This window comes from Pseudophryne corroboree, chromosome 4 (assembly GCF_028390025.1).
Source record: "Pseudophryne corroboree isolate aPseCor3 chromosome 4, aPseCor3.hap2, whole genome shotgun sequence".
Lineage (NCBI taxonomy): Eukaryota > Metazoa > Chordata > Amphibia > Anura > Myobatrachidae > Pseudophryne > Pseudophryne corroboree.
Genome location: NC_086447.1, coordinates 860,881,881 through 860,907,277, shown reverse-complemented (window position 1 = coordinate 860,907,277; position 25,397 = coordinate 860,881,881). Strand labels below are relative to the sequence as shown.

At 48.7% G+C, this 25,397-nt stretch overlaps 1 protein-coding gene across 1 annotated transcript in view; it reads left to right on the top strand.

Moving 5' to 3' along the window:
* Positions 1–25,397, top strand: part of PPP1R21 (protein phosphatase 1 regulatory subunit 21) — a 138,164-nt gene that overhangs the window by 71,380 nt on the left and 41,387 nt on the right. The window contains exons 7-8 of the mRNA XM_063918694.1: positions 9,551–9,645; positions 24,582–24,634. Of these exons, the coding sequence (XP_063774764.1) occupies positions 9,551–9,645; positions 24,582–24,634 (148 nt within the window). The remainder of the gene's footprint in view (positions 1–9,550; positions 9,646–24,581; positions 24,635–25,397) is intronic.

Sequence of the window (25,397 nt, the reverse complement as noted above, 5' to 3'; positions counted from 1 at the left end):
ATGTCACCACCTAGGGGGTCGACACCTGAGTGGATGTACTGTTGAAAATTACGTGACAGTGTCAGCTCTGTATAAAAAAAACAGTGGTTGACATGAGACAGCCGGCTACTCAGCTTGTGCCTGTCCAGACGTCTCAAAGCGCCCGTTACCTCAGATGGCAGATACAGACGCCGACACGGATACTGACTCCTGTGTCGACGGTGAAGAGACAACCGTGATTTCCAGTAGGGCCACACGTTACATGATTGAGACAATGGAAAATGTTTTATACATTTCTGATAATACGAGTACCACCAAAAAGGGGTATTATGTTCGGTGAGGGAAAAACTACCTGTAGTTTTCCTGAATCTGACAAATAAAATGAGGTGTGTGATGATACGTGGGTTTCCCCCCGATAACAATTGATAATTTCTTAAAAAGTATTGGCTGTATACCCTTTCCCGCCAGAGGTTAGGGTGCGTTGGGAAACACCCCCTAGGGGGGATAAGGCGCTCACACGCTTGTAAGAACAAGGGCTCTACCCTCTCATGAGATGGCCGCCCTTAAGGATCCTGCTGATAGAAAGCAGGAGGGTATCCAAAAATGTATTCACACACATACTGGTGTTATACTGCGACCAGCAATCGCCTCAGCCTGGAGGTGCAGTGCTGGGTTGGCATGGTCGGATTCCCTGACTGGAAATATTGATATCCTAGATAAGGATAGTATATTATTGCCTATAGAGCATTTAAAAGATGCATTTCTATATATGCATGATGCACAGCGGAATATTTGCCGACTGGCATCAAGTATAAGTGCGTTGTCCAATTCTACCAGTAAAATGGTCAGGTGATGCGGATTCCAAACGGCATTTGGAAGTATTGCCTTTAAAAGGGGACATTTGGGGTCGGTCTTTTAGACCTGGTGGCCACGGCAACAACTGGGAAATCCATGTTTGTACCCCAGGTCGCCTCTCAAAATAAGACGCCGTATTATCAGGCGCAGTCCTTTGTTGGCAAGCGGACAAAAGGTTCCTCTTTTCTGCTCGTGACAGAGGGAGAGGAAAAAGGCTGAAGAGATTACCCAGTTCCCAGGAACAGAAATCCTTTCCCGCCTCTGCAAAAGCCCTCAGTATGACGCTAGGGCCTTACAAACTCAGGCACGGTGGGGGCCCGTTCTCAATGAATTTCAGTGCGCAGTGGGCTCACTCGCAAGTAGACCCCTGGATCCTTCAGGTAATATCTCAAGGGTACATATTGAAATTCGAGACGTCTTCCCCTCGCCGTTTCCAAAAGTCGGCTTTACCGACGTCTCCCTCTGACAGGGACGCAGTTTTGGAAGCCATTCACCCAGCAGGTGATAATCAAGGTACCCCTCCTGCAACAGGGAACGGGGTATTATTCCACACTATTGTGGTACCGAAGCCAGATGGCCTGGTGAAACCGATTCTAAATCTAAAATCTAAAATCTAAAATCTTTGAACACTTACATACAGAGGTTCAAATTCAAGATTGAGTCACTCAGAGCAGTGATTGCGAACCTGGAAGAAGGGGACTACATGATGTCTTGGGACATCAAGGATGCTTACCTTCATGTCAAAGTTTACCCTTCTCACCAAGGGTACCTCAGGTTATGGTACAGAACTGTCACTATCAGTTCAGACGCTGCCGTAGGGATGGTCCACGGCACCCCGGGTCTTTACCAAGGTAATGGCCGAAATGATATCCCTTCGAAGGAAGGGAATTTTAGTTATCCCTTACTTGGACGATTCCCTGATAAGGGTAAGATCCAGGGAACAGTTGGAAGTCGGTGTAGCACTATCTCAGGTAGTGTTGCGGCAGCACGATTGGATTCTCAATATTCCAAAATCGCAGCTGGTTCCGACGACTTGTCTTCTTTTTCCTAGGGATGTTCCTGGACACAGTCCAGAAAAAAGGTGTTTCTCCCGGAAGAGAAAACCAGGGAGTTATCCGAGCTAGTCAGGAACCTCCTAAAACCGAACCAAGTCTCAGTGCATCAATGCACAAGGGTTCTGGGTAAAAATGGTGGCTTCCTACGAAGCAATCCCATTCGTTAGATTCCACGCAAGAACTTTCCAGTGGAACCTACTGGACAAATGGTCCGGGTCGCATTTTCAGATGCATCAGCGGATAACCCTGTCACCAAGGACAAGGGTATCCATCATGTGGTGGTTGCAGAGTGCTCATCTTCTAGAGGGCCGCAGATTCGGCATTCAGGACTGGGTCCTGGTGACCACGGATGCCAGCCTGCGAGGCTGGGGAGCAGTCACACAGGGAAGGAATATCCAGGGCTTAGGGTCAAGCCTGGATACATCACTTCACATAAATATCCTGAAGCTAAGGGCCATTTACAATGCTCTAAGCTTAGCAAGACCTCTGCTTCAAGGTCAGCCGGTGTTGATCCAGTCGGACAACATCATGGCAGTCACCCACGTAAACAGACAGGGTGGCACAAGAAGCAGGAGGGCAATGGCAGAAGCTGCAGGGATTCTTCGCTGGGCGGAAAATCATGTGATAGCACTGTCAACAGTATTCATTCCGGGAGTGGACAACTGGGAAGCAGACTTCCTCAGCACGACCTCCACCCGGGAGAGTGGGGACTTCACCCAGAAGTCGTCCACATGATTAAAAAACTCGACAGGTATTGCGCCAGGTCAAGAGACCCTCAGGCAATAGTTGTAGACGCTCTGGTAACACCGTGGGTGTACCAGTCAGTGTATGTGTTCCCTCCTCTGCCTCTCATACCCAAGGTACTGAGATTGATAAGATGGAGAGGAGAAAGCACTATATTCGTGGCTCCGGATTGGCCAAGAAGGACTTGGTAACCGGAACTTCAAGAGATGCTCACGGAGGATCCTTGGCCTCTACCTCTAAGAAGGGACCTGCTCCAGCAAGGACCCTGTCTGTTCCAAGACTTACCGCGGCTGCGTTTGACGGCATGGCGGTTGAACGCCGGATCCTGAAGAAAAAAAAAGGTTTTCCGGATGAAGTCATCCCTATCCTGATCAAAGCCAGGAAGGATGTAACCGCAAAAACATTATCACCGCAAATGGCGAAAATATGTTGCGTGGTGCGAGGCCAGTAAGGCCCGACGGAGGAAATTCAACTGGGTCGATTCCTACATTTCTTGCAAACAGGAGTGTCTATGGGCCTGAAATTGGGGTCCATTAAGGTTCAAATTTGCGGCCCTGTCAATTTTCTTCCAAAAAGAACTAGCTTCAGTCCCTGAAGTTCAGACGTTTGTAAAAGGGGTACTGCATATACAGCCTCCTTTTGTGCCTCCAGTGGCACTTTGGGATCTCAATGTAGTTTTGGGTTCCAAAAGTCACATTGGTTTGAACCACTTAAATCTGTGGAGTTAAAATATCTCACATGGAAAGTGGTCATGCTGTTGGCCCTGGCCTGGGCCAGGCGCGTGTCAGAATTGACGGCTTTATCCTGAAAAAGCCCTTATCTGATTTTCCATTCGGACAGGGCGGAATTGAGGACTCGTCCTCAGTTTCTCCCCAAGGTGGTTTCAGCGTCTCACCTGAACCAACCTATTGGTGGTGCCTGCGGCTACTAGGGACTTGGAGGCCTCCAAGTTGCTAGACGTTGTCAGTGCCCTGAAAATATATGTTTCCAGGACGGCTGGAGTCAGGAAATCTGACTCGCTGTTTATCCTGTGTGCACCCAACAAGCTGGGTGCTCCTGCTTCTAAGCAGACTATTGCTCGTTGGATTTGTAGTACAATTCAGCTTGCACATTCTGTGGCAGGCCTGCCACAACCAAAAATCTGTAAATGCCCACTCCACAAGGAAGGTGGGCTCATCTTGGGCGGCTGCCCGAGGGGTCTCGGCTTTACAACTTTGCCGAGCAGCTACTTGGTCAGGAGCAATTACGTTTGTAAAATTCTACAAAATTAATATCCTGGCTGAGGAGGACCTGGAGTTCTCTCATTTGGTGCTGCAGAGTCATCCGCACTCTCCCGCCCGTTTGGGAGCTTTGGTATAATCCCCATGGTCCTTACGGAGTCCCCAGCATCCACTTAGGACGTTAGAGAAAATAAGAATTTACTTACCGATAATTCTATTTCTCATAGTCCGTAGTGGATGCTGGGCGCCCATCCCAAGTGCGGATTGTCTGCAATACTTGTACATAGTTATTGTTACAAAAATCGGGTTATTATTGTTGTGAGCCATCTTTCAGAGGCTCCTCTGTTATCATACTGTTAACTGGGTTCAGATCACAGGTTATACGGTGTGATTGGTGTGGCTGGTATGAGTCTTACCCGGGATTCAAAATCCTTCCTTATTGTGTACGCTCGTCCGGGCACAGTATCCTAACTGAGGCTTGGAGGAGGGTCATAGGGGGAGGAGCCAGTGCACACCAGTTAGTCCTAAAGCTTTCTTTAGATGTGCCCAGTCTCCTGCGGAGCCGCTATTCCCCATGGTCCTTACGGAGTCCCCAGCATCCACTACGGACTATGAGAAATAGAATTATCGGTAAGTAAATTCTTATTTTACCTCACTCTGACCACCTAGTGGATATACGTCAGGAACCCTGGGAAAACCCAGGTACGAAGTTTGTGCCTCACAAGAAAATGCTGGCTCGCTATCCCCTCGCGCCAGAGCTGTCTAAGAATTGGGAAACGCCTGTCTGAAAGCGATTTACACCCTCACGGGTGCTGCGCAAAGGCCCACTATTGCAGCTACATGGGCTGCCGAGGCTATTGAAGCGTGGGCCTTGGAGTTAGTTACTGAAATCTCCTCTGACCATGCTAGACAATGCTTGTCATATATTGTCACAGCTTCTTGCTAAATTAAAGAGGCGGCTTCGGATGCCGGTATCCTAGCAGCCAAGGCCTCTACTACGTCAGTCGTGGCTTGCCGGATATTGTGGCTGAGATCCTGGTCTGTGGATCTGGACTCTAGAAAAACCCTGGAGGTACTCCCTTTCAAGGGAGATATTCTGTTTGGGAAGGACTTAAATAAGATAGTGGCTGACTTGGCTACTGCCAAAACTGCCTGTCTACCAAATACCACTCCTTCTGTGTCGAAGGCTAAAGGTACGTCCTTTCGCCCTTCAGGTAAAACAAAAGGTCAGGTGTACCACAAGCAGGCCTGCACTTCCAAACCTGGTAAGCCGAAACCCAAAAGAGCCTGGGTTGCCTGTCAGTCAGCTTCCAAGACCGATAAGCCTGCCGTATGACGGGGCGGGCCTCCCCCTGGAGGGATCCCAGGGTGGGGGGCCGGCTTCTAGGGTATACCCAGGAATGGTTGAAGACCACTTCAGATGCCTGGGTACGGGAAGTCGTCACTTAGAGGTTACGCCATAGCCTTCAAAAACCGACGTCCCGTCGGACCAGACAAAGGCAAACACTCTGCATTCGGTGGTACAGACCCTCCTGGATACAGGAGTCGTAGTACAGGTGCCTCTTGCTCAGAGGGGCCGGGGGTACTATTCTTCGCTGTTTCTAGTCCCGAAACCAAATGGGTCCTCCCGGCCCATTCTCAACCTCAAGGCATTGAACAGGTTTGTGAAGGTTTCCAAGTTCCGTATGGAAACCCTTCGCTCTATAGTTCTGGCCTTGGAACCTGGGGACTTCATGGTCTCCCTGGATATACAGGATGCTTACCCTCATATTCCTATAGCAGCGTCACATCAGCAATACCTGAGGTTCGCTATTGGCAACCTTCATTACCAGTTTCGGGTGTTACCTTTTGGTTTGACAACAGCTCCGCGAGTCTTCACCAAAGTAATGGCGGTGATGACGGTGGTACTCCGCCGTCAAGGGGTCAGGATACTGCCGTACCTGGACGACTAGTTAATCCTGGCAAATTCCCCAGAACTTCTCCTGTGTCATCTGGATATGACGGTCCGGTTTCTACAAGCCCACGGGTGGCTCATCAACTGGAAGAAATCCTCCCTGGTCCCTGCTCAGAGCATGGTGCACTTGGAAGCGCTATTGGACACTCACAACCAGCGGTTGTTCTTGTTTCAGGAGAAAGTCCTGAAGCTTCAGGACAGGATTCGTTGCTTCCTTTCTCGTCCTCAAGTTTCGATACATACGGCAATGCAGGTGCTGGGCCTCATGGTCTCAGCATTCGACATGGTGGAGTATGCTCAATTCCATTCTCGCCCCCTCCAGAGGCTGATTCTAGCCAAGTGGGACGGCCTGCCTCACCGGATCAGATCTCACATGATCTCATTGACTCCGGAGGTCCGTCTGTCGCTACTTTGGTGGCTCCGGGACCAACAGTTGTGCAGGGGCTGTCCCTTCTGGATATCCAACTGGGTCCTGTTGACGACAGATGCCAGTCTAAGAGGTTGGGGCGCGGTGCTGGAGCAACACTCCCTTCAGGGTCGGTGGACCAAGGAGGAGATCCTCCTATCGATCAACATTCTGGAATTGCGGGCGGTCTTCAATGCGTTGAACCTGGCCCAGCATTTAATTCAGAACCGTCCTGTTCAAATACAGTCAGACAACGCCACCACTGTGGCTTACATAAATCATCAAGGCGGCACTCGAAGCCGTTCAGCAATGAAGGAAGTCTCACGGATTCTACGTTGGGCGGAACGCCATCTACCGGCCATATCGGCAATATTCATTCCGGGAGTCCTGAATTGGGAAGCAGACTTTCTCAGTCGTCAGGACGTGCATGCCGGCGAGTGGAGCCTCCATCCAGAAGTGTTTCAACTCCTAGTTGAAAAGTGGGGTCTTCCAGATGTAGATCTGATGGCGTCTCGACACAATCACAAGGTTCCGGTCTTCGGAGCAAGAACAAGGGATCCTCAAGCAGCATTTGTGGATGCGCTGGCGGTGCCGTGGGGGTTTCGGCTGCCGTACGTGTTCCCTCCGGTGTCACTCCTGCCCAGGGTAATTCGGAAGTTCAAGCAAGAAAAAGGAATTTTGCTTCTCATAGCTCCGGCGTGGCCCAGACGACACTGGTTCCCAGACCTGCAAGGCCTATCGTCAGAGTGTCCACTTCTGCTTCCACAACGCCCAGACCTCCTCGTTCAGGGCCCCTGTGTCTACCAGGACCTAGCCCGGCTGTCTTTGACGGCGTGGCTCTTGAAGCTTCCGTCTTGAGGGCTAAGGGTTTTTCTGAAGAGGTCATTAAAACTATGTTGCGGGCCTGGAAACCGGCTTCTGCTCGGATTTACTATAGGGTCTGGCATTCTTACTTTGTTTGGTGCGCATCTAATAATTATGACGCTTCCAAGTTTAGTACAGCCAAACTTTTGGCTTTTCTGCAGCAGAGCCTAGATTTAGGTGTCCTCCCTCCAAGGTTCATATTTCTGCCTTGTCAGTGTGGTTTCAGAGAAAAATTGCGACTTTACCTGATGTTCATACTTTCACTCAGGGTGTGTTGCGTATCCAACCTCCCTATGTCCCGCCTGTGGCTCCTTGGGACTTGTCGGTGGTTTTGGAGGCATTGCAGGAGCCTCCGTTTGAACCCCTGGGTTCAGCTGACCTTAAGTGGCTTTCCCTTAAGGTGGTGTTCTTGCTGGCTATTGCCTCTGCTAGAAGAGTGTCGGATCTGGGTGCCTTGTCTTGTAGTTCCCTATATTTGATTTTTCACCGTGACCGGGCGGTTCTTAGGACTCGTCCCGGATATTTACCTAAGGTGGTTTCTTCGTTCCACCTTTAATCAGGAGATTGTGGTTCCAGCTGATCTGTCTTCCCAAAGAGAGGTCTTTGGATGTGGTACGGGCTCTCCGTATCTACGTGAAGAGAACTGCTTCTGTTCGAAAACCTGATTCTCTCTTTGTTTTGTTTGGATTTCACAAACGTGGCTGGCCTGCTCACAAGCAGACCCTGGCCAGATGGATTAGAATGGTGATTGCACATGCTTACGTGAAGGCTGGTCTATCAGCTCCTACTCACTTTACAGCCCATTCTACTCGGTCTGTTGGACCTTCTTGGGCGGCCCAACGTGGTGCGACCCTTGAACAATTGTGCAAGGCGGCTACGTGGTCCTCCGGGAACACGTTCATAAGGCTCTATGCCTTCGATACTGCCGCTTTCCAGGATGCTTCCTTTGGACGCCGGGTTCTTGTGCCCTCTACAGTGCGTCCCCTCCCATAAGGAACTGCTTTAGGACATCCCCATTGTCCAATCCTTGTGGAGCCCAGTGTACCCCGCAGCAGAAAACGAGATTTAAGGTAAGAACTTACCTTTGTTAAATCTCTTTCTGCGAGGTACACTGGGCTCCACAAGGCGCCCACCCTGACGCACTTAGCTTCTTTGGGTTGGTATGGCATTAGCCGCTGACACTTCTCTTGTCGTGAGAGTGTGGTGTATGTGGCTACTAACCGTTGTCGTCTCTTTTCCTGCTACTGCATTGGGCTGGTTAACTAAAAACTGAGCTGTGCAGGGAGGCGGGGTTATAAAGAAGGCGGCGGTGTGCATTCTGGGAACAGTCAAAGCTTTGAGCCTGTTGGTGCCTTGGATCAAGATCCTACTCTACACCCCATTGTCCAATCCTTGTGGAGCCCAGTGTACCTCGCAGAAAGAGATTTAATAAAGGTAAGTTCTTACCATAAAACTCGTTTTGAATTGCCTTTGGCCAACAAAACTGCGGCCTTATCTGGGCAGCTAACACTTTAAGACAGGGTTCCCAAAACTCTGTATCCAAAGTACCCTAACTGTCCATATTTTAAGGATATCCAAGCTTAAGCACAGATTACGTCATCTCTGTCAGTTTGATTATATTGTCTGAGCACAAGCATGGATATCCCGAAAACCTGTTACAGTTTCTTGAGGACAGAGTTTGGGGACTTGTGTTTTAAAGCAACACTGTAAAGGAATATTACTTATTTACAAGTGGATTTGTTGCGTTTAAATGTCTTACATGGTGTTTTCAGGGACCTGAGATTGTTGAGAGCCAATGGAGCCAAACCCCCCCCCCCCCCCCCCCCATTGGTTTTCTAAATAAATAATAATAATAATTAAAAAATAGGGGGAAAATTGAGACATTATGGGATAATGGGCCTAATTCAGACCTGATCACAGCAGCAAATTTGTTCTCTAATGGGCAAAACCATGTGCACTGCAGGTGGGGCCGATGTAGCGTGCAGAGAGAGTTAGATTTGAGTGGGTTATATTGTTTCCGTGCAGGGTAAATACTGGCTGCTTTATTTTTACATTGAAATTTAGATTTCAGTTTGTACCCACCCCACCCAAATCTAACTCTCTCTGCACATGTTACACCTGCCCCCCCCCCCCCCCCCCCCTGCAGTGTACATGGTTTTGCCCATTAGAGAACAAATTTGCTGCTGCGATCAGGTCTGAATTAGGCCCAATATTGTGACCCGATTTCACAAAGTACCAGCCCTAATTCTAACCTATGCACAGTTGCTTTGGGATTAAGACATAACATCGCACTCTATAACACCAGGTAACCCCTATGTACTTTCAGAATAAGGTGGCAGGTGTAAAACCCCTTGTAGATTGGACACACCCGGTCTCCATCTGGCCGGCCTTCAATGCTCTGAGACTGCACGACTCAAGAATGTAACCCTAGAAGACGTATATTGGTGTGTTTTTATTTTCTTTATCTCCTCAGCCAAAATCAGTTGAAGACCCTTCATGTAGATCTAAGCAGCAGACTGGAGGAATCACTGGGCATCATCAATGAAAAAGTACCTTTCAATGACACAAGTAAGTGCGTCTGCAGCATTCACCGGAGGAACGAGCCGTTTCCTGCCACATAAATGCCAACTCCTGATTTATATGCATTCATTCTAGAGGTGAATTACTTGTAATAGATGCGGTTAGATGTGGGAATGTGAATGGAAGGGGACGGCAGCTTCGCACATTAAGATCCTTCCTTTTGGGTTCCTTGCTTCATATAATGTGTACATTTATTTTTGTCAATACAAGAGATTCCTGTTGTGCAGTTTAATCTGTATATCCGTTTATAAATGCGGGCAAAGCACAATGTGCGGAAGAGGAAGTCGCCTGGGCAGTTATCTCTTAAAGGATACAAATTATTTAAAGGCACTTACTTATGTTTAGTATATGATACTCTGTAGAATATATTACTATGTATGTGGGGTCATCAGAACAGTGTTACATTCTGCAGATCTGTAGAGAGGTTCATAAACTTGTATTTAGGCTTTATGTCTTTTTCTGTCAATCTGTGATTTGGGGGGAATTTAAATAGCCGTGGTAAATTACTGTGGCTAATTGATCCTACGGGGGGCTATCCAATTAAGCACCGAAAACCGGCACTATCTGGGATTTTTTTTCACTAGAAATCCCAGCTAACTGACCCGTTTTCACGATCGCAGGTGTGAAAACATACGGATCCGGGAACTTATCCCTAATTCATGTGTTTTCACCCGAAAATGGGTCAGTTTTCGGATGAAAATAAAACGGGCTGCATTGAGTTGCCCAATAAACATCATCGGGCAAAAATCGTTAAAGGCTGCTGTTTTGTCAAAAAAATGATTGTGCACAATTGAATTCCCCCCCCCCCCCCTCCTTATTTGCATAGATAGCTCTGTTAAATGTATACACCGATGCCCCTTACCCATCACTAATACATCTGTAAAGGTTTCTGTTCTGTGGTCCCCACCGATTGCTCCCTCTAGCATCGTCACCATACTCACTAAGGCTGGGGTCTGGCTGTTCCACTACTGGATATGAATATAGCTGGATGGAGAGATCGGACTTCGAGTACTCCGTGACGTCTAGGGGTACATTTGCTAATGGTTCTACAAATTATGCAATATAGGACTGATAACTAGAATCGGATTGTTTACAATGGGCAGCACCACCGTTGTCCATTTTTAGAAGTTTATGGCCAAATTCAGTTAGCCGTGAAATTGCCGTAATTTACTGCGGTTGCTGCTTTGAGCGTTATGCGGGTATGCGCGCTCCCTGATTCACCTATTCAATAGCAAATTCACGAAAACGAGATTACCATGAAAAGTGTTGCCAGCAGTGAAAAGTGGGTAAATCTGCCTTTTACCCCCCTCTAAAAATCTAAACTAACATTGGATAACAGTATGGAAGTTTATTATTGGTTATAGTAAAAATAATTCTGGCACCTAAATTGGGTCAAATGGCTGCTGTTTGCATTTTTAAAAGCATGTTGGAAAGCAGTGTGTTTTTCAGAAAAATAAGTGCGAAAATTAAATTCAGGGTACATAAAAATGGGTATAGGTAAATATTTGGGTCATTTAAGGGGACTTAAAAAATAAAACCTGGAAACAGATTACTCCCACCTGCAAGTCTAAAAACACTTGTCCCACCCATAAAGCACCCCAATATACCTGTCCCATACCTTGTACCCTTATTTCCATTATTTCTCTTCTCGTGCATATGGAGACAGAGAGATGTATTGTCTTTTATTCCCATTCCTTACTGTCCAATGCCTCCCTGGTCTGCTTCCAATGCCGGCTTGTGGAAGGCCTTAGAGCCTGACCATGGGGGTCATTCCGACCCGATCGCACGCTGCAGTTTTTCGCAGCAGTGCTATCGGGTCTGAACTGCGCATGCGCCGCGACCACAATTCGCAGGCGTGTCGCTCCCTGGCGATGGCCGTCGCCAGGCAGCGACAGAACTAACAAAGAAAGCAATCGCACCCGCAAGAAGATCGACAGGAAGAGGCCGGCCGGAGGCGTCAACTGACCGTTTTCAGGGAGTGTCTGTCCGAACATAGGCATGCCCAGCCGTTTCCAGGAAGGGATCCTGACGTCAACGCCGTCCTGGATGATCGCAGTGGGTAAGTCCTGAGCTGTGCTCTCTGCACAAGCGAGCGCAGCCCTGCACAGCGATTCCCCCCTTCCCCTGAAGGCGGCGACTACCTGATCGCAGCAGTGCTAAAAGTAACCTGCTAGCGATCAGGTCGGAATGAGGGCCCATATGCGGAGACTGGGTCCTTTTTGCCTTTAAGCATGTTAAAGGCCCAGAGAGTTAACGCCTTTGAACTGTCTATGGTACGGTCTTAATTGGCGATATTGAGAAAAAAAAATCCTATTTGGGCATTAAATTTTTGTTATATATCAGCGGGTGAAGGAAAAGAAGAGTCTGTGGGCCAGATATCAGATGCCAGTATGCAGGCATAGCCTGGATTATGACCTGGAAGGTTATCCAGTAGCAGAATGATGGTTCCTTGGAATGGAGGTACACGGCCATGCTAATTACACCTACCCCCGGTTGCTAGAGATATCACGGGATGGTGTAGGACCAATTTCAAGTGGAGAGTTCATGAGAGATGGAGGAGACTGGAGCTATTACTTGACACTCCTCCCTCACTAAAGTCAAGACTCTTGCAGTTGTTGGCCTGTTCTATAGCGCTCATTGTGCAAGCTGCACAGCCATGTACTAGAGGTAGGGTTTAGCCGGAGCTATGAGCCGTACAGAGGGGCGGACAGGTGGGAGTCGGGTATCAGCTGACCATGTGCGGTTGCGGGGGGATATAATGCCGGCGTCAGTCTCAGCTGTGATCTGGGGGAAGCTGGAGCTGTGACCATGTGTGCGCTGGGGGTTGCAGATTCCAGCTGGAGCTATGACCTGCTGTGTACGGAGTGCAGGTGTCAGCCCGTGTGGGACATGGAGGAGCTATGTGCGAGTATGTGATTGCAGGGGGAAGGGAGGCGGTACAGGTATGTGATTGCAGGGGGAAGGGAGGCGGTACAGGTATGTGATTGCAGGGGGAAGGGAGGCGGAACAGGTATGTGATTGCAGGGGGAGAGGCGGTACAGGTATGTGATTGCAGGTAGGGGGAGGCGGTACAGGTATGTGATTGCAGGGGGAGAGGCGGTACAGGTATGTGATTGCAGGTAGGGGGAGGCGGTACAGGTATGTGATGGCAGGGGGAGAGGCGGTACAGGTATGTGATGGCAGGGGGAGAGGCGGTACAGGTATGTGATTGCAGGGGGGGGGGGGGGGGACATTCAGGGCATTGCTAGGACCTTCACCATGCAGGGTCAATGTACATTGTACAAGCTAGGACCAGCATAGTGCAAGGACAGTATGTCCAGGTCTGCCATGGCACAAGGATAGTGTATGGATTGTTAGTGTATGGATTGTACAGGAAAAATGCAGCTGCCAGAATATGACAAGATGCACAACACCAGCGCCGGGACCTCCTCTGATCATCTGCGGGGCCGCCGGAGACATAATCTGCATTCGCAGGTGGGGGGGTCGTTACGTTTAGGCTGCGTGGGGTCGGTGGTAGGTTTAGGCTGTGGGAAGTGAGAGTTAGGGTCAGGGGACCATGGGGGGGGGATGGTAAGTATATGTACCTTCCCCCTGTTGGGAAGCCGCGTCCGGAGTTCTGACCGCTGGCATTTCGACCCCAACCCCATTGTACTGCTATGATGCCTATCGTGTAAGGACAATATCAGATGTTAGGACACTTGCCCTGCAGTAATGATACCTACTGCAATGTTGGGTTACATTATCAGCAAGAGATAAGGTGGGTACACACTGATAGATATATCTGCCGATCAATTGATCGGCAGATATATCTATCTATGGACGTATCGGGTAGTGTGTTGAGCGTACACACTGCCCGATCCGTCGGGGACTGACGTCATGAACTGGGCATCAATCACCGCCGGCTGCCGCAGCATGTGTGCGCGCGGTCGGCCGACCGCCCGTGCACACACAGCGACGCCCCAATATATTGGTAGATATATTGGCCGTCGGCTGTGCTGCGGTGCCGACGTGATATGTCTGTGAACGACGGAGTTCACAGACCTATCAGCCGTACACACTGGCCAACGGACCCGCGATACATCGGCCGTTCAAGAGAACGGCCGATATTTTGGCCAGTGTGTACCCACCTTTAGACAGAGGGAGAAGGAAGGAGCGAGAGAGAGAGAGAGAGACAGAGGGAGACAGGAAATTAGTTGGAGGGAGAGAGACAGGGAGAAAGAAGGAGAGAGAGAAGGTAGGAGATGAAGGGAGCGATACAGTGGGAAATGGAGGGAGCGATACAGTGGGAAATGGAGGGAGCAAAAGAGAGACAGAGGGAGAAAGAGCGAAAGAGACAGTGGTAGAAAAAAAAAAAAACCGGGAAAAAAAAGCCTATGTCCCTTTCCTGTGTGCTCTTTAGAAGGCCAGCCCATTGCGTTAATTTCCGAAATATTTATTTAGTACATTTCATGACAACAATCTGCCAGTGTGTACAGAGAAAAATTTTTATTGGCCAATGTCCTCAACAACAGATATATCTGCAGATGGCAGTGGTGGTTGGTCAGTGTGTATCGTCAGCCGATAGATCCGTATCTGCCAGTGTGTACCCACCTTTCTTTAGAAATACCCAATCTACAGGTCAAAACATTACGTACCCAATAGAAAAGTTATCTGCTCCCAATACAGCTGTAGAAGAATGGACCATTGTATTTAATGATCATGTAAAGCGAAGCGATACGATATTCGATGTATCAAACCATGAAAAGAGTGGAGAAGTTGCCCATGGTAACCAATCCGCTTCTGCCGATCATTTTATAGAAAGTACTTCATAAATGCTACCTCAAGTCTAATTGGTTACTATGAGCAGCTTCCCCACTGGTATACATGTCTCAGGATAATTAGAGAGGCTCATCCTGTGTATAATTCATACATTCAGTAGTGTCACTTATATTCTGGATCTCTCATACTTCATTGGAAGTAAGGAATAATGAACAATTTATAGCTTGCATACGGCATATGAGGACAGATGTTGGAAAATAACAAACCATGAATCCATTTTTTGGCTAGAAGGCTCGGTTCTCATAAGAAAAAGAATAGTAATATAGAAAAAAATTCCCTTTGAATAATTTATGCACTTTTCTCTTTTAGTACATCCTCCGTTCAGCATTATATTGGAAGTGTGATTCATTAAGTAATAGCTGATTCTGCCCTCCCAAAATAACCCCCCCCCCCTTCCCAGCCGCTGATTAACCCTTTAAACTAGACTGACCTGTCGCAGGACAAAAGGATTCCAACGTTCTGAGATTGAGGCGGTCAAAGGAAAAGAAATGGGCAAATAAATGATTCAGGAGGCCGCATGAGCAGGCTCTCGCTCTGTCTCTCCTCACCCACAATTTATATTTCATGTGCACTTGTACAGATCACCCAAAATGTATTCAGTCCTCCCCCTCTGCAGGTGACTATGGCCCTAGTATTCTTTTTTTCGCGTGCTGGGGGCCACCCATCGCAAGGTAAGGCCACCCAGAACGCTACCCACCAACTGCGACCGTGCTGTAATTGCGATTGCACTGCAATTAGTGCGTGGTTGCAGACCTCCACCATTTTTTCGATTGAAGTGACGACGCGCAGTTGCCCTGAAAATGGCACCAACGCAGCCCCGTTTCCCCTGCACCGCAATCCCCTGTCAAACAGGCAGCGGCATTCACTGATAATGCAACCCAAACGCGTAAGACGGGACCTGAATAAGGCCCAATGGGGGTCATTCCAAGTTGATCGCTAGCTGTTTTTAGCAGCCGTGCAAACGCTATGCCGCCGCCCACTGGGAGTGTATTTTAGCTTAGCAGAAGTGTGAATGAAAGGATCGCAGAGCTGGGCTCCACAAAGAATGAACAATGGGTTGTAGAGTAGTATCTTGATCCGAGGCACCAACAGGCTCAAAGCTTTGACTTTTCCCAGAATGCATAGCGCCGCCTCCTATATCACCCCATCTCCCTGCACAGGATCTCCGTTTTGTAGTTGGTGCTACAGTAGCAGGCACTTAACAGAGGGGCTGCTTCAGGCAGCCCTAAGAAGAGCTTTTTTCTGAGGAAAAAAGTGAAGACTTCAAGGGCAGCAGCAGTGTTACATGTCAGTGGACATTCACGGCTGCAGCTCCGGCTCTCCCCAGCGGCGCTGTACACTCCCGAGCCTTGGTTGCCGGGTAACTACAGCAGGAGGCTCCGGTTTTTTTCTTGTCAGGCACACACGACGGGGGCTCTCCGGGATCGCGTGGCCGCGCTTCGGGAGGTGGTAAGTGGGTCCTGCTTGCGGGACCCGGTCTTTATCGCGATTCGGTGCGCGCTGGCGGTGGACACTGTGGCAGTACAGGCGATCCCGCTAGATCACCAGGGCATGGAACAGGTCAGGTTTTCTCTATAAACCGTTTTATTAGAGCCCGCAGTACCCGGTGGTTTTACCAGCAGGGGGATAGGGCTTGGACCTGAAGCCCCTCCCCCAGCCCCAGGGTGCCATTTTCTGCAAATGTTTCCGCCCTGGAGCTGCATATCTGTCTCTCTCTCACTCCCTGGCAGTGTCTGCGGCGCCATTATCCCTCAGCTCACTGTTCCTGGGAATGCTTGGGCAAATCCTCCTATATAAAGCCGCCTGGTTGTCAGTGCTGTGACTTTACAAGACACTTAAGTATTCTACCTGCCTTTTTTAGTCCGTGTTAGTTAAGAAAGAGTGAACTTAGTCAGGGTTTCCTAGTACAATTACGCTGTGATATACATCCAGTTCTTACTGTGTACTGTTATTTCTATTGTTATATAGCTGTGTAAGCTAGTCCAGTGCAGTATTGTTAGTAATAACCTCTGCATTGTACAGACTGTGACTATTTGTGTGTGCATTTGATAGCTGAGTGGTGTCCATTTTGTGTCTTTTACTCAACCTGCTATCCCTATATTCTATAACCTGAGGGGGCTTGGTGCGTCAGGTTTTATCTAATTTTCACAAAGATATACTGTATTACGTATTTTTCTCTGTGATTTAGTCACCATATCTCTCCTTTATCTCTGCTGGTGCTGACTACACTGCGCAGGGGTTTGGGATAGAGGTATCGTGCTGCTGACAAATTGTACTGTGTTACCTGATACTGCAAGTTATATCATGTCTGCTTCTGAGGGTAACGGTTCTGGGGCTGAACACACTGCCGGTGTTGCTGAAGCTGCAGATACCTATGAGGAGAATATAGCATCTTTGGGCTCTGGTTGTGGAGGCTCCTTGCTCCCCTGTGGGACGGTGGCAATGGGGGCAAATAATGACCCACCGTGGGCCGCTTTTTCCACGCTTCTGCATACGCTAGTTCATAAACTAACACCCCCTATGGGACCCCCAATGCCGGTGCAACCGTTTGTGGTCCCTGCAGCTAACCCGCCGTGGGTGGACGATTTATCTGCTCAAATAAAGAAGTTGAACCAGTCCCTGACTACTAAAAAGTCTGACCATCGCTCGCCTACGTCCAAGGGGTCCTCTAAGCGAGCGCTTGTCTCCTCACAATCCACTGCTGTCACTGACACCTTGTCGGATGAAGACGGCACTTATACTGACCCCACAGGTTCTGACTCAGATATGGCTGATGGGGAGGGTGGTTCACATGTGGATGTTCCTGATCTTTTGGAGGCTATTAAGTTAATTGTACAGATTACGGATGATCCCGAGCCATCCGTTCCTCCTAAGAAACCAGTTAGGTTCAAGCGTCAGACGGTGATTAAACAAGTTTTACCTCACTCTGACCACCTAATTGATATACGTCAGGAACCCTGGGAAAACCCGGGTACGAAGTTTGTGCCTCAAAAGAAGATGCTGGCTCGCTATCCCCTCGCGCCGGAGTTGTCTAAGAATTGTGAAACGCCTCCAGTGGACTCGCATGTGGCTAGGATGGTGGTTTCCTCAGCTCTACCGGTCACCACCGTCACGTCTCTAAAAGAGCCTACGGATAAACGTGTGGAGGGTTGTCTGAAAGCGATTTACATCCTCACTGGTGCTGCACAAAGGCCCACTATTGCAGCTACTTGGGCTGAAGAGGCCATTGAAGCATGGGCCTTGGAGTTAGATGCTGAAATCTCCTTTGACCATGCTAGACAATGCTTGTCTTATATTGTCACAGCTTCTCGTCATATTAAAGAGGCGGCTTCTGATGCCGGTATCCTGGCAGCCAAGGCCTCTACTACGTCAGTCCTGGCTCACCGGATATTGTGGCTGAGATCCTGGTCTGTGGATCTGGACTCTAGAAAAACCCTGGAGGTACTCCCTTTTAAGGGATATATTCTGTTTGGGGAGGATTTAAATAAGATTGTGGCTGACTTGGCTACTGCCAAAACTGCCTGTCTGCCAAGTACTGCTCCTTCTGTGTCGAAGGCTAAAGGTACTTCCTTTCGCCCCTTTCGTCCTTCAGGTAAAGCAAAAGGTCAGGCGTACAACAAGCAGGCCCGCACTTCCAAACCTGGTAAGCCTAAGCCCAAAAGAGCCTGGGCGGCCCGTCAGCCAGCTTCCAAGACAGATGAGCCTGCCGCATGACGGGGCGGGCCTCCCTCTGGGGAATCCCAGGGTGGGGGGCCGGCTTCTAGGGTATACCCAAGAATGGTTGAAGACCACTTCAGATGCCTGGCTATGGGAAGTCGTCACTCGAGGTTACGCCATAGCCTTCAAAAACCGACCCCCCTCATCGATTTTGCCAGACAGATGTCCCGTTGGACTAGACAAAGGCAAACACTCTACATTCAGTGGTACAGACCCTCCTGGATACAGGAGTCGTAGTACAGGTGCCTCTTGCGCAGAGGGACCGGGGGTACTATTCTCTGCTGTTTCTAGTCCCGAAACCGAATGGGTCCTCCCGGCCCATTCTCAACCTCAAGGCATTGAACAGGTTTGTGAAGGTTTCCAAGTTCCGGATGGAAACCCTTCGCACTATAGTTCTGGGCCTTGGAACCTGGGGACTTTATGGTCTCCCTGGATATACAGGATGCCTACCTGCATATTCCTATAGCAGTGTCTCATCAGCAATGCCTGAGATTTGCGATTGGCAACTGCCATTACCAGTTTCGGGCGTTACGTTTTGGTTTAACAACGGCTCCTCGAGTCTTTACAAAAGTCATGGTGGTGATGACGGCGGTACTCCGCCGTCAAGGGGTCAGGATACTGCCGTATTTGGACGACTAGTTAATCCTGTCAAATTCCCCAGAACTTCTCCTGCGTCATCTAGATATGACGGTCCGGTTCCTGCAAGCCCACGGGTGGCTCATCAACTGGAAGAAGTCATCCCTGATCCCTGCTCAGAGCATGGTGCATCTGGGAGCACTATTGGACACTCACAACCAGCGGTTGTTCCTGTCTCAGAAGAAAGTCCTGAAACTTCAGGACAGGATTCGTTGCTTCCTATCTCGTCCGCAAGTGTCGATATATTCGGCGATGCAGGTGCTGGGCCTCATGGTGTCAGCATTCGACATGGTGGAGTACGCTTAATTTCACTCTCGCCCTCTCCAGAGGCTGCTTCTAGCCAAATGGGACGGCCTGCCTCACCGGATCAGGTCTCAAATTATTTCATTGACTCCAGAGGTCCGTCTGTCGCTGCTCTTGTGGCTCCGGGACCAACAACTGTGCAGGGGCCGTCCGTTCTGGATATCCGACTGGGTCCTATTGACGACAGATGCCAGTCTAAGAGGTTGGGGCGCGGTGCTGGAGCAACACTTCCTTCAGGGGCGGTGGACCAAGGAGGAGTCTCTCCTCTCGATCAATATTCTGGAGTTGCGGGTGGTCTTCAATGCCTTCAACCTAGTCCAGCATTTAATTCAGAACCATCCTGTTCAAGTACAGTCGGACAACGCCACCACAGTGGCTTACATAAATCATCAAGGCGGCACTCGAAGCCACCTAGCAATGAAGGAAGTCTCACGGATTCTATAGTGGGCAGGACGCCATCTACCGGCCATATCGGCAATATTCATTCCGGGAGTCCTGAATTGGGAAGCGGACTTTCTCAGTCGTCAGGACGTGGCTTTCCCTTAAGGTGGTGTTTCTGTTGGCTATTGCTTCGGCTAGAAGAGTGTCGGATTTGGGTGCCTTGTCCTGTAGTTCCCCATATCTGATATTTCACCGTGACCGGGCGGTTCTTAGGACTCGTCCCGGCTATCTACCTTAGGTGGTTTCTTCGTTCCACCTTAATCAGTAGATTCTAGTTCCGGCACTTGTTTCTCCTGATCTATCTCCCAAAGAGCGGTCTTTGGATGTGGTACGGGCTCTCCGTATCTATGTGAAGAGAACTGCTCCCATTAGGAAATCTGATTCTCTTTTTGTTGTGTTTGGGTTTCATAAACGGGGCTGGCCTGCTCACAAGCAAACTCTGGCCAGATGGATTAGAATGGTGATTGCACATGCTTATGTGAAGGCTGGTCTCTCTGCTCCTGATCACATTAAGGCCCATTCTACTCGGTCTGTTGGACCTTCTTGGGCGGCCCAACGTGGTGCGACCCTTGAACAATTGTGCAAGGTGGCTATGTGGTCCTCTGTCTGTGAATACGTTCATAAGGTTCTATGCCTTTGATACTGCCGCTTCCCAGGATGCTTCCTTTTTACGCCGGGTTCTTGTGCCCGCTACAGTGCGTCCCCTCCCATAAGGAACTGCTCTAGGACATCCCCATTGTCCATTCCTTGTGGAGCCCAGTGTACCCCGCAGCAGAAAATTAGTTTTATGGTAAGAACTTACCTTTGTTAAAACTATTTCTGCGAGGTACACTGGGCTCCACAAGGCGCCCACCCTGACGCACTTCTTTGGGTTGGTATGGCATTAGCCGCTGACACGTCTCCTATCGTGAGAATGCGGTGTTGTGGCTACTAACCGTTGTCGTCTCTTTTCCTGCTACTGCATTGGACTGGTTAACTAAAAACTGACATCCTGTGCAAGGAGGCGGGGTGAGATAGGAGGCGGCGCTATGCATTCTGGGAACAGTCAAAGCTTTGAGCCTGTTGGTGTCTCGGATCAAGATCCTACTCTATACCCCATTGTCCATTCCTTGTGGAGCCCAGTGTACCTCGCAGAAAGAGTTTTAACAAAGGTAAGTTTCAGAGTAGCTCAAAACCTACTCAGCCCTTGCGATCACTTCAGACTATTCAGTTCCTGTTTTGACGCCACAAACCGGCCCAGCCACGCCTGCGTTTTTCCTGTCACGCCTGCGTATTTCCAAACACTCCCTGAAAACGGTCAGTTGACACCCAGGAACGCCCACTTCATGTCAATCACTCTGCGGCCACCAGTGCGACTGAAATGCTTCGCTAGACCCTGTGCTAGACATCGTTCGTTGTGCCCGTACGCATTGCGCTGCATACGCAGAACTGCCATTTTTTTGCCTGATCGCTGCGCTGTGAACAACTGCAGCTAGTGATCAACTTGGAATGACCCCCAATATCCATTAGTAAAAATGTCTCTGCAAATGATAAAGTAGAAAAGGGAACTTTATTTTACTAGTCTTGCGGGAGATAGAAAAAAAATTATCTGTGCGTATTTTCTGGTCCTTCATAGTTAAAGTGTTTCAAATGATTTACTTTTTGCACTTATTACTTGCAGATTGTTCATTTACTGAACTCTCTTAAGATTATGCAAAGCCTTTTCCCTTAGCAGCTCCCACTCACAATGAGCAGCTCATGTAAAATCAGTGAAAACACAAATTCTAGATATTACGGAAACCCCAAACCCCAAGTTCCCTGCTGAATATTTGAGTTATAGTGGATCGGTCACCATCTCTCAGTGGAGCCATATTCCGGGCTGCAGTCATTCATTACTTACTAGGCATGACGCATACAGTCTAATACTGTAATTATTGTTATTGTTTAGTATTTTGTATATGCGTTGTATTGTAAGGGACCAGACACTTGTCGCTAGATGCTTTCTATAAAACACAGACACAGCTGTGATGTGCCTCCCTCCTAGTGGGATTATTGCTATAGCCTATTGGGGTGATCGCAGTAGGGCGCACAGCGGGTGTCAAAGTGACTGTTAGGCAACACAGAGAGTCCTTGTCCAGGAGGCTGGGTTTATTGTTTTGACATATGAACAGTGGTAATGCAGGGGTTAATAGCGGTATTCATTGGTAACACAGCGGTGGCTATAACAGCGGTATAAGGGCTTTATTCTGATTTGGGAGTAAAGCAATAAAGCGCAAGTAACTGTGCTGCACTGCAGGTGGGGCAGGTTTATGTGCAGAGAGAGTCACATGTGAGAGGGGCGTGTCCAAACTCTAACCTGACTTCCAGGGTAATAGTAAAGCTGTCCAGCATTTGTGGGCTGCATGGAGAAGCAGCCAGTATTTACCCTGCATGCTTAAATGTATTTGTACGGTATGCCGGCGGCTGGGCTCCCGGCGACCAGCATACTGGCGCCGGGAGGCCGACCACCGGCATACCGACAGCGTGGCGAGCGCAAATGAGCCCCTTGCGGGCTTGCTGCGCTTGCCACGCTGTGGGCACGGTGGCACGCTACGCGCGCCACGCTATTTATTCTCCCTCCAGGGGGGTCGTGGACCCCCATGAGGGAGAATATGTGTCAGTATGCCGGGTGTCGGAATTCCGGCGCCGGTGTACTGTGCGCCGGGATCCCGTCATTCGGCAACCAGAAGACCACCCGTATTTGCACCCCTCGCACTGCAGCATGGTTTGTCCAGGTGCTCAGGTACTGGCTCTTAGTTACTTCACCCCCAACTCAGAACCAGGCCCAATGATCGTACCTGTGAGAGCTAAGGGGGTAATTCAGACCTGATCGCTAGGGTGCGTTTTTTGCATCCCTGCGGTCATGTTGTCACCGCCTACAGGGGGAGGGTATTACCTTTTGTGCAGGTGTGCGTTCACTTCTGTTGGAGACCTGCACAAGCCTCAGTTTGTGCAGTCTCTGCACTGGCCAGGATTTACTCAGCCGCTGCGTTGATCGGGGCCGGAGCCGACATCAGACACCCTTCCTCCAAACGCTGGCTCCCTCCCGCGTTTTCCTGGACACTCCTACAAAATGGTCAGTTGCCACCCACAAATGTCCTCTTCCTGTCAATCACCTTGCGATCGCTTTTTTCGCACCATCCCGTCGCTATGCAGCGATGCCCAGTGCAGTCGTACAATGCGCCGGCGCATTTGCGGTGCATACGCATGTACAGTTCTGATCTGATCGCAGGCTGTGAAAAAACGCACAGCAGCGATCAGATCTGAATCCCCCCCCATTACTACTGTGTCTGCAGATCTGCTTGCATTAAGACAGGCATGCCCAAACTGCGGCCCTCCAGCTGCTGAAAAACTACACATCCCAGCATGCCCTGACACAGCTTTAGCATTCTTTGACAGCAAAACTGTGTCAGGGCATGCTGGGATATGTAGTTTCACAACAGCTGGAGGGCCACAGTTTGAACATGCCTGCATTAAGAATTCTGGAGCTGTGGCCTGGGGAATAGAGCCAATGAAGGTGCTGGGAGGAGAGAGAATCCCACCAATGCAGACAGGATCACTGAAGCACGTACCCCTTTTGGTTCTTCTAGTCAGAGGGGTGTGGATTATTAGATCTACGTTACAAAGGTCTACAGTCAATAGGTCTACCACTAATGGTAGACATGCATTCGGTCGACAGGTAAAAGGTAGACACCATTTAAAAAAAGTTTTTTGTTTAAAAAAAAAAAAAAAAATCACTTTTCTACCACAAACAAGCCCCATTAGTGTACCGCTTCCCTCACCATGCTTCGAGCAAGGTTACTTTTCCCAATCGTAGTCCACGTGGATGGTAAACTATGACAAAGTTGAAAATAAAAAACTTGTGTCTACCATTTGTCATGTCGACCTAATGCATGTCTACCATTAGTGGTAGACCTATTGACTGTAGACTTTTTTTTAGTGTACATCTATAGTCCGGATACCTAGAGACAATTTCTATTACAATACAATGAAGGTAACCGAAACATTCAGTCTTAAAAAAGTTGTGTAAAGTTAAGTGTAACTAAACATTGTCATTTTATTCCTGTACAATTGTCCTTGTTTATTGCTCTGCTTCTGCTCAGTAGGAGTTCATCCTACATATTACAGAGGCTGCCTATAAAAGCTGTTTGCAGAACAGTGTTTCTCATTTACAAAGCACCACAAAGCATTTTTATTTTGCATTGCCCCGTCCGTGTGGCCCACCCACTGCTTCCAAGGTCCACACTTGCTCTGCAGCCTTTGGAGACTTGCTCTGCCAGCTAGAAGTTGCCAGGTGGGGGACAGAAAGTCAGGGGAGCACTCACTGCAGCATGGTGCTTCTATGCCAGTGCCACCACCTGGCTCTGCAGACCAATGCACTGTCTGGGGGCACCAGCACTAATCAGGGTACGTGGCATCACCAAACAGGATTTTGCACTGCGCTTTGCCCATCGTGTGGTTGGAGACTGATGCCCCCCCAGCTGCACGGTATACATTTTTTTATAAATATAACGTTTGTACTATCCATGGGAACTAGCCATACAGTGTTGTATAATATTGATACATCAGAGATGCAGATGATGATTCTATATGCTGTCTTTCTCTTAATCGTGCTCGTTATTCTAGGAAATTTGGTGCGGGAACAGACTATTTACACCAATATAACAGGCTAGTTTAACTTACTTTGGTGCAGATTTAACAACAAGTGATATTCTTGTTTTCACTCGTTACTAATGGTAAATGGTGCCCCAACCAATCTGCCCCAATGTAACTGATCCTATTTGATCCTGTAGGTTATTTTCCTAGTTTTATCGGAGCGAGAACACCAAGGTTTGAGCACTTATGCCGCAGCACCTTTTATTATTATTATTATATGGTATCTCATCTGTTGTTGAGCGGTTGTCCTTGTCTCCCCATACAGGATCTCTCATTGGTAATGTGTGCATTCCTTTAACAACAATGTACATATACTCTTTCTCTTTCTTTATTAGGAACTAGTGATTTCAATGCCCTGAATGTTCCCTTACATAACAGAAGGCATCAGGTTTGCACTAATTTCATTTATTTTATTATCTCATTCATTGTGATTTATTAGTGTTGCATTATTAGTGTCAGCAGATAAGATGGTTCCCTGGAAACAAAACTAATTTCTCTACTACATAGTGCTCTGTAGCAACTAGTTTCTCCTACACCTCGTTCTCCTGGGATAGGGCGTTTAATGCAGAGAACTCTTTAATATGTTATGCAATGCAGAGCAGAGTGTTTCCTATGTAATGGCGACACCTGCATGCAGAGCAGAGTGTTTCCTGTGTAATAGCGACATTTGCAAGCAGAGCAGAGGATTTCCTGTGTAACAGCGACATCTGCGAGCTGAGAATTTCCTGTGTAACGGTGACATCTGCGAGCTGAGAATTTCCTGTGTAACGGTGACATCTGCGAGCTGAGAATTTCCTGTGTAACGGTGACATCTGCAAGCAGAGGATTTCCTGTGTAATGGCGACATCTGCCAGCAGAGGATTTCCTGTGTAATGGCAACATCTGTGAGCAGAGACGGGATTTCTTGTTTTATGGTGACACCTGCATGCAGAGCAGAGGATTTCCTGTATAATGGCGACATCTGTGCGCATAGCAAAGGATTTCCTGTGAAATAGTGACATCTGTAAGGATTTCCTTTGTCATGGTAACATCTGCATGCAGAGAATTTCCTGTGTAATGACGACATATGGAAGCAGGACCGGAAATTTCCTGTGTAATGGTGACATCTGCGAGCGGAGGATTTCCTGTGTAATGGTGACATTTGTGAGCAG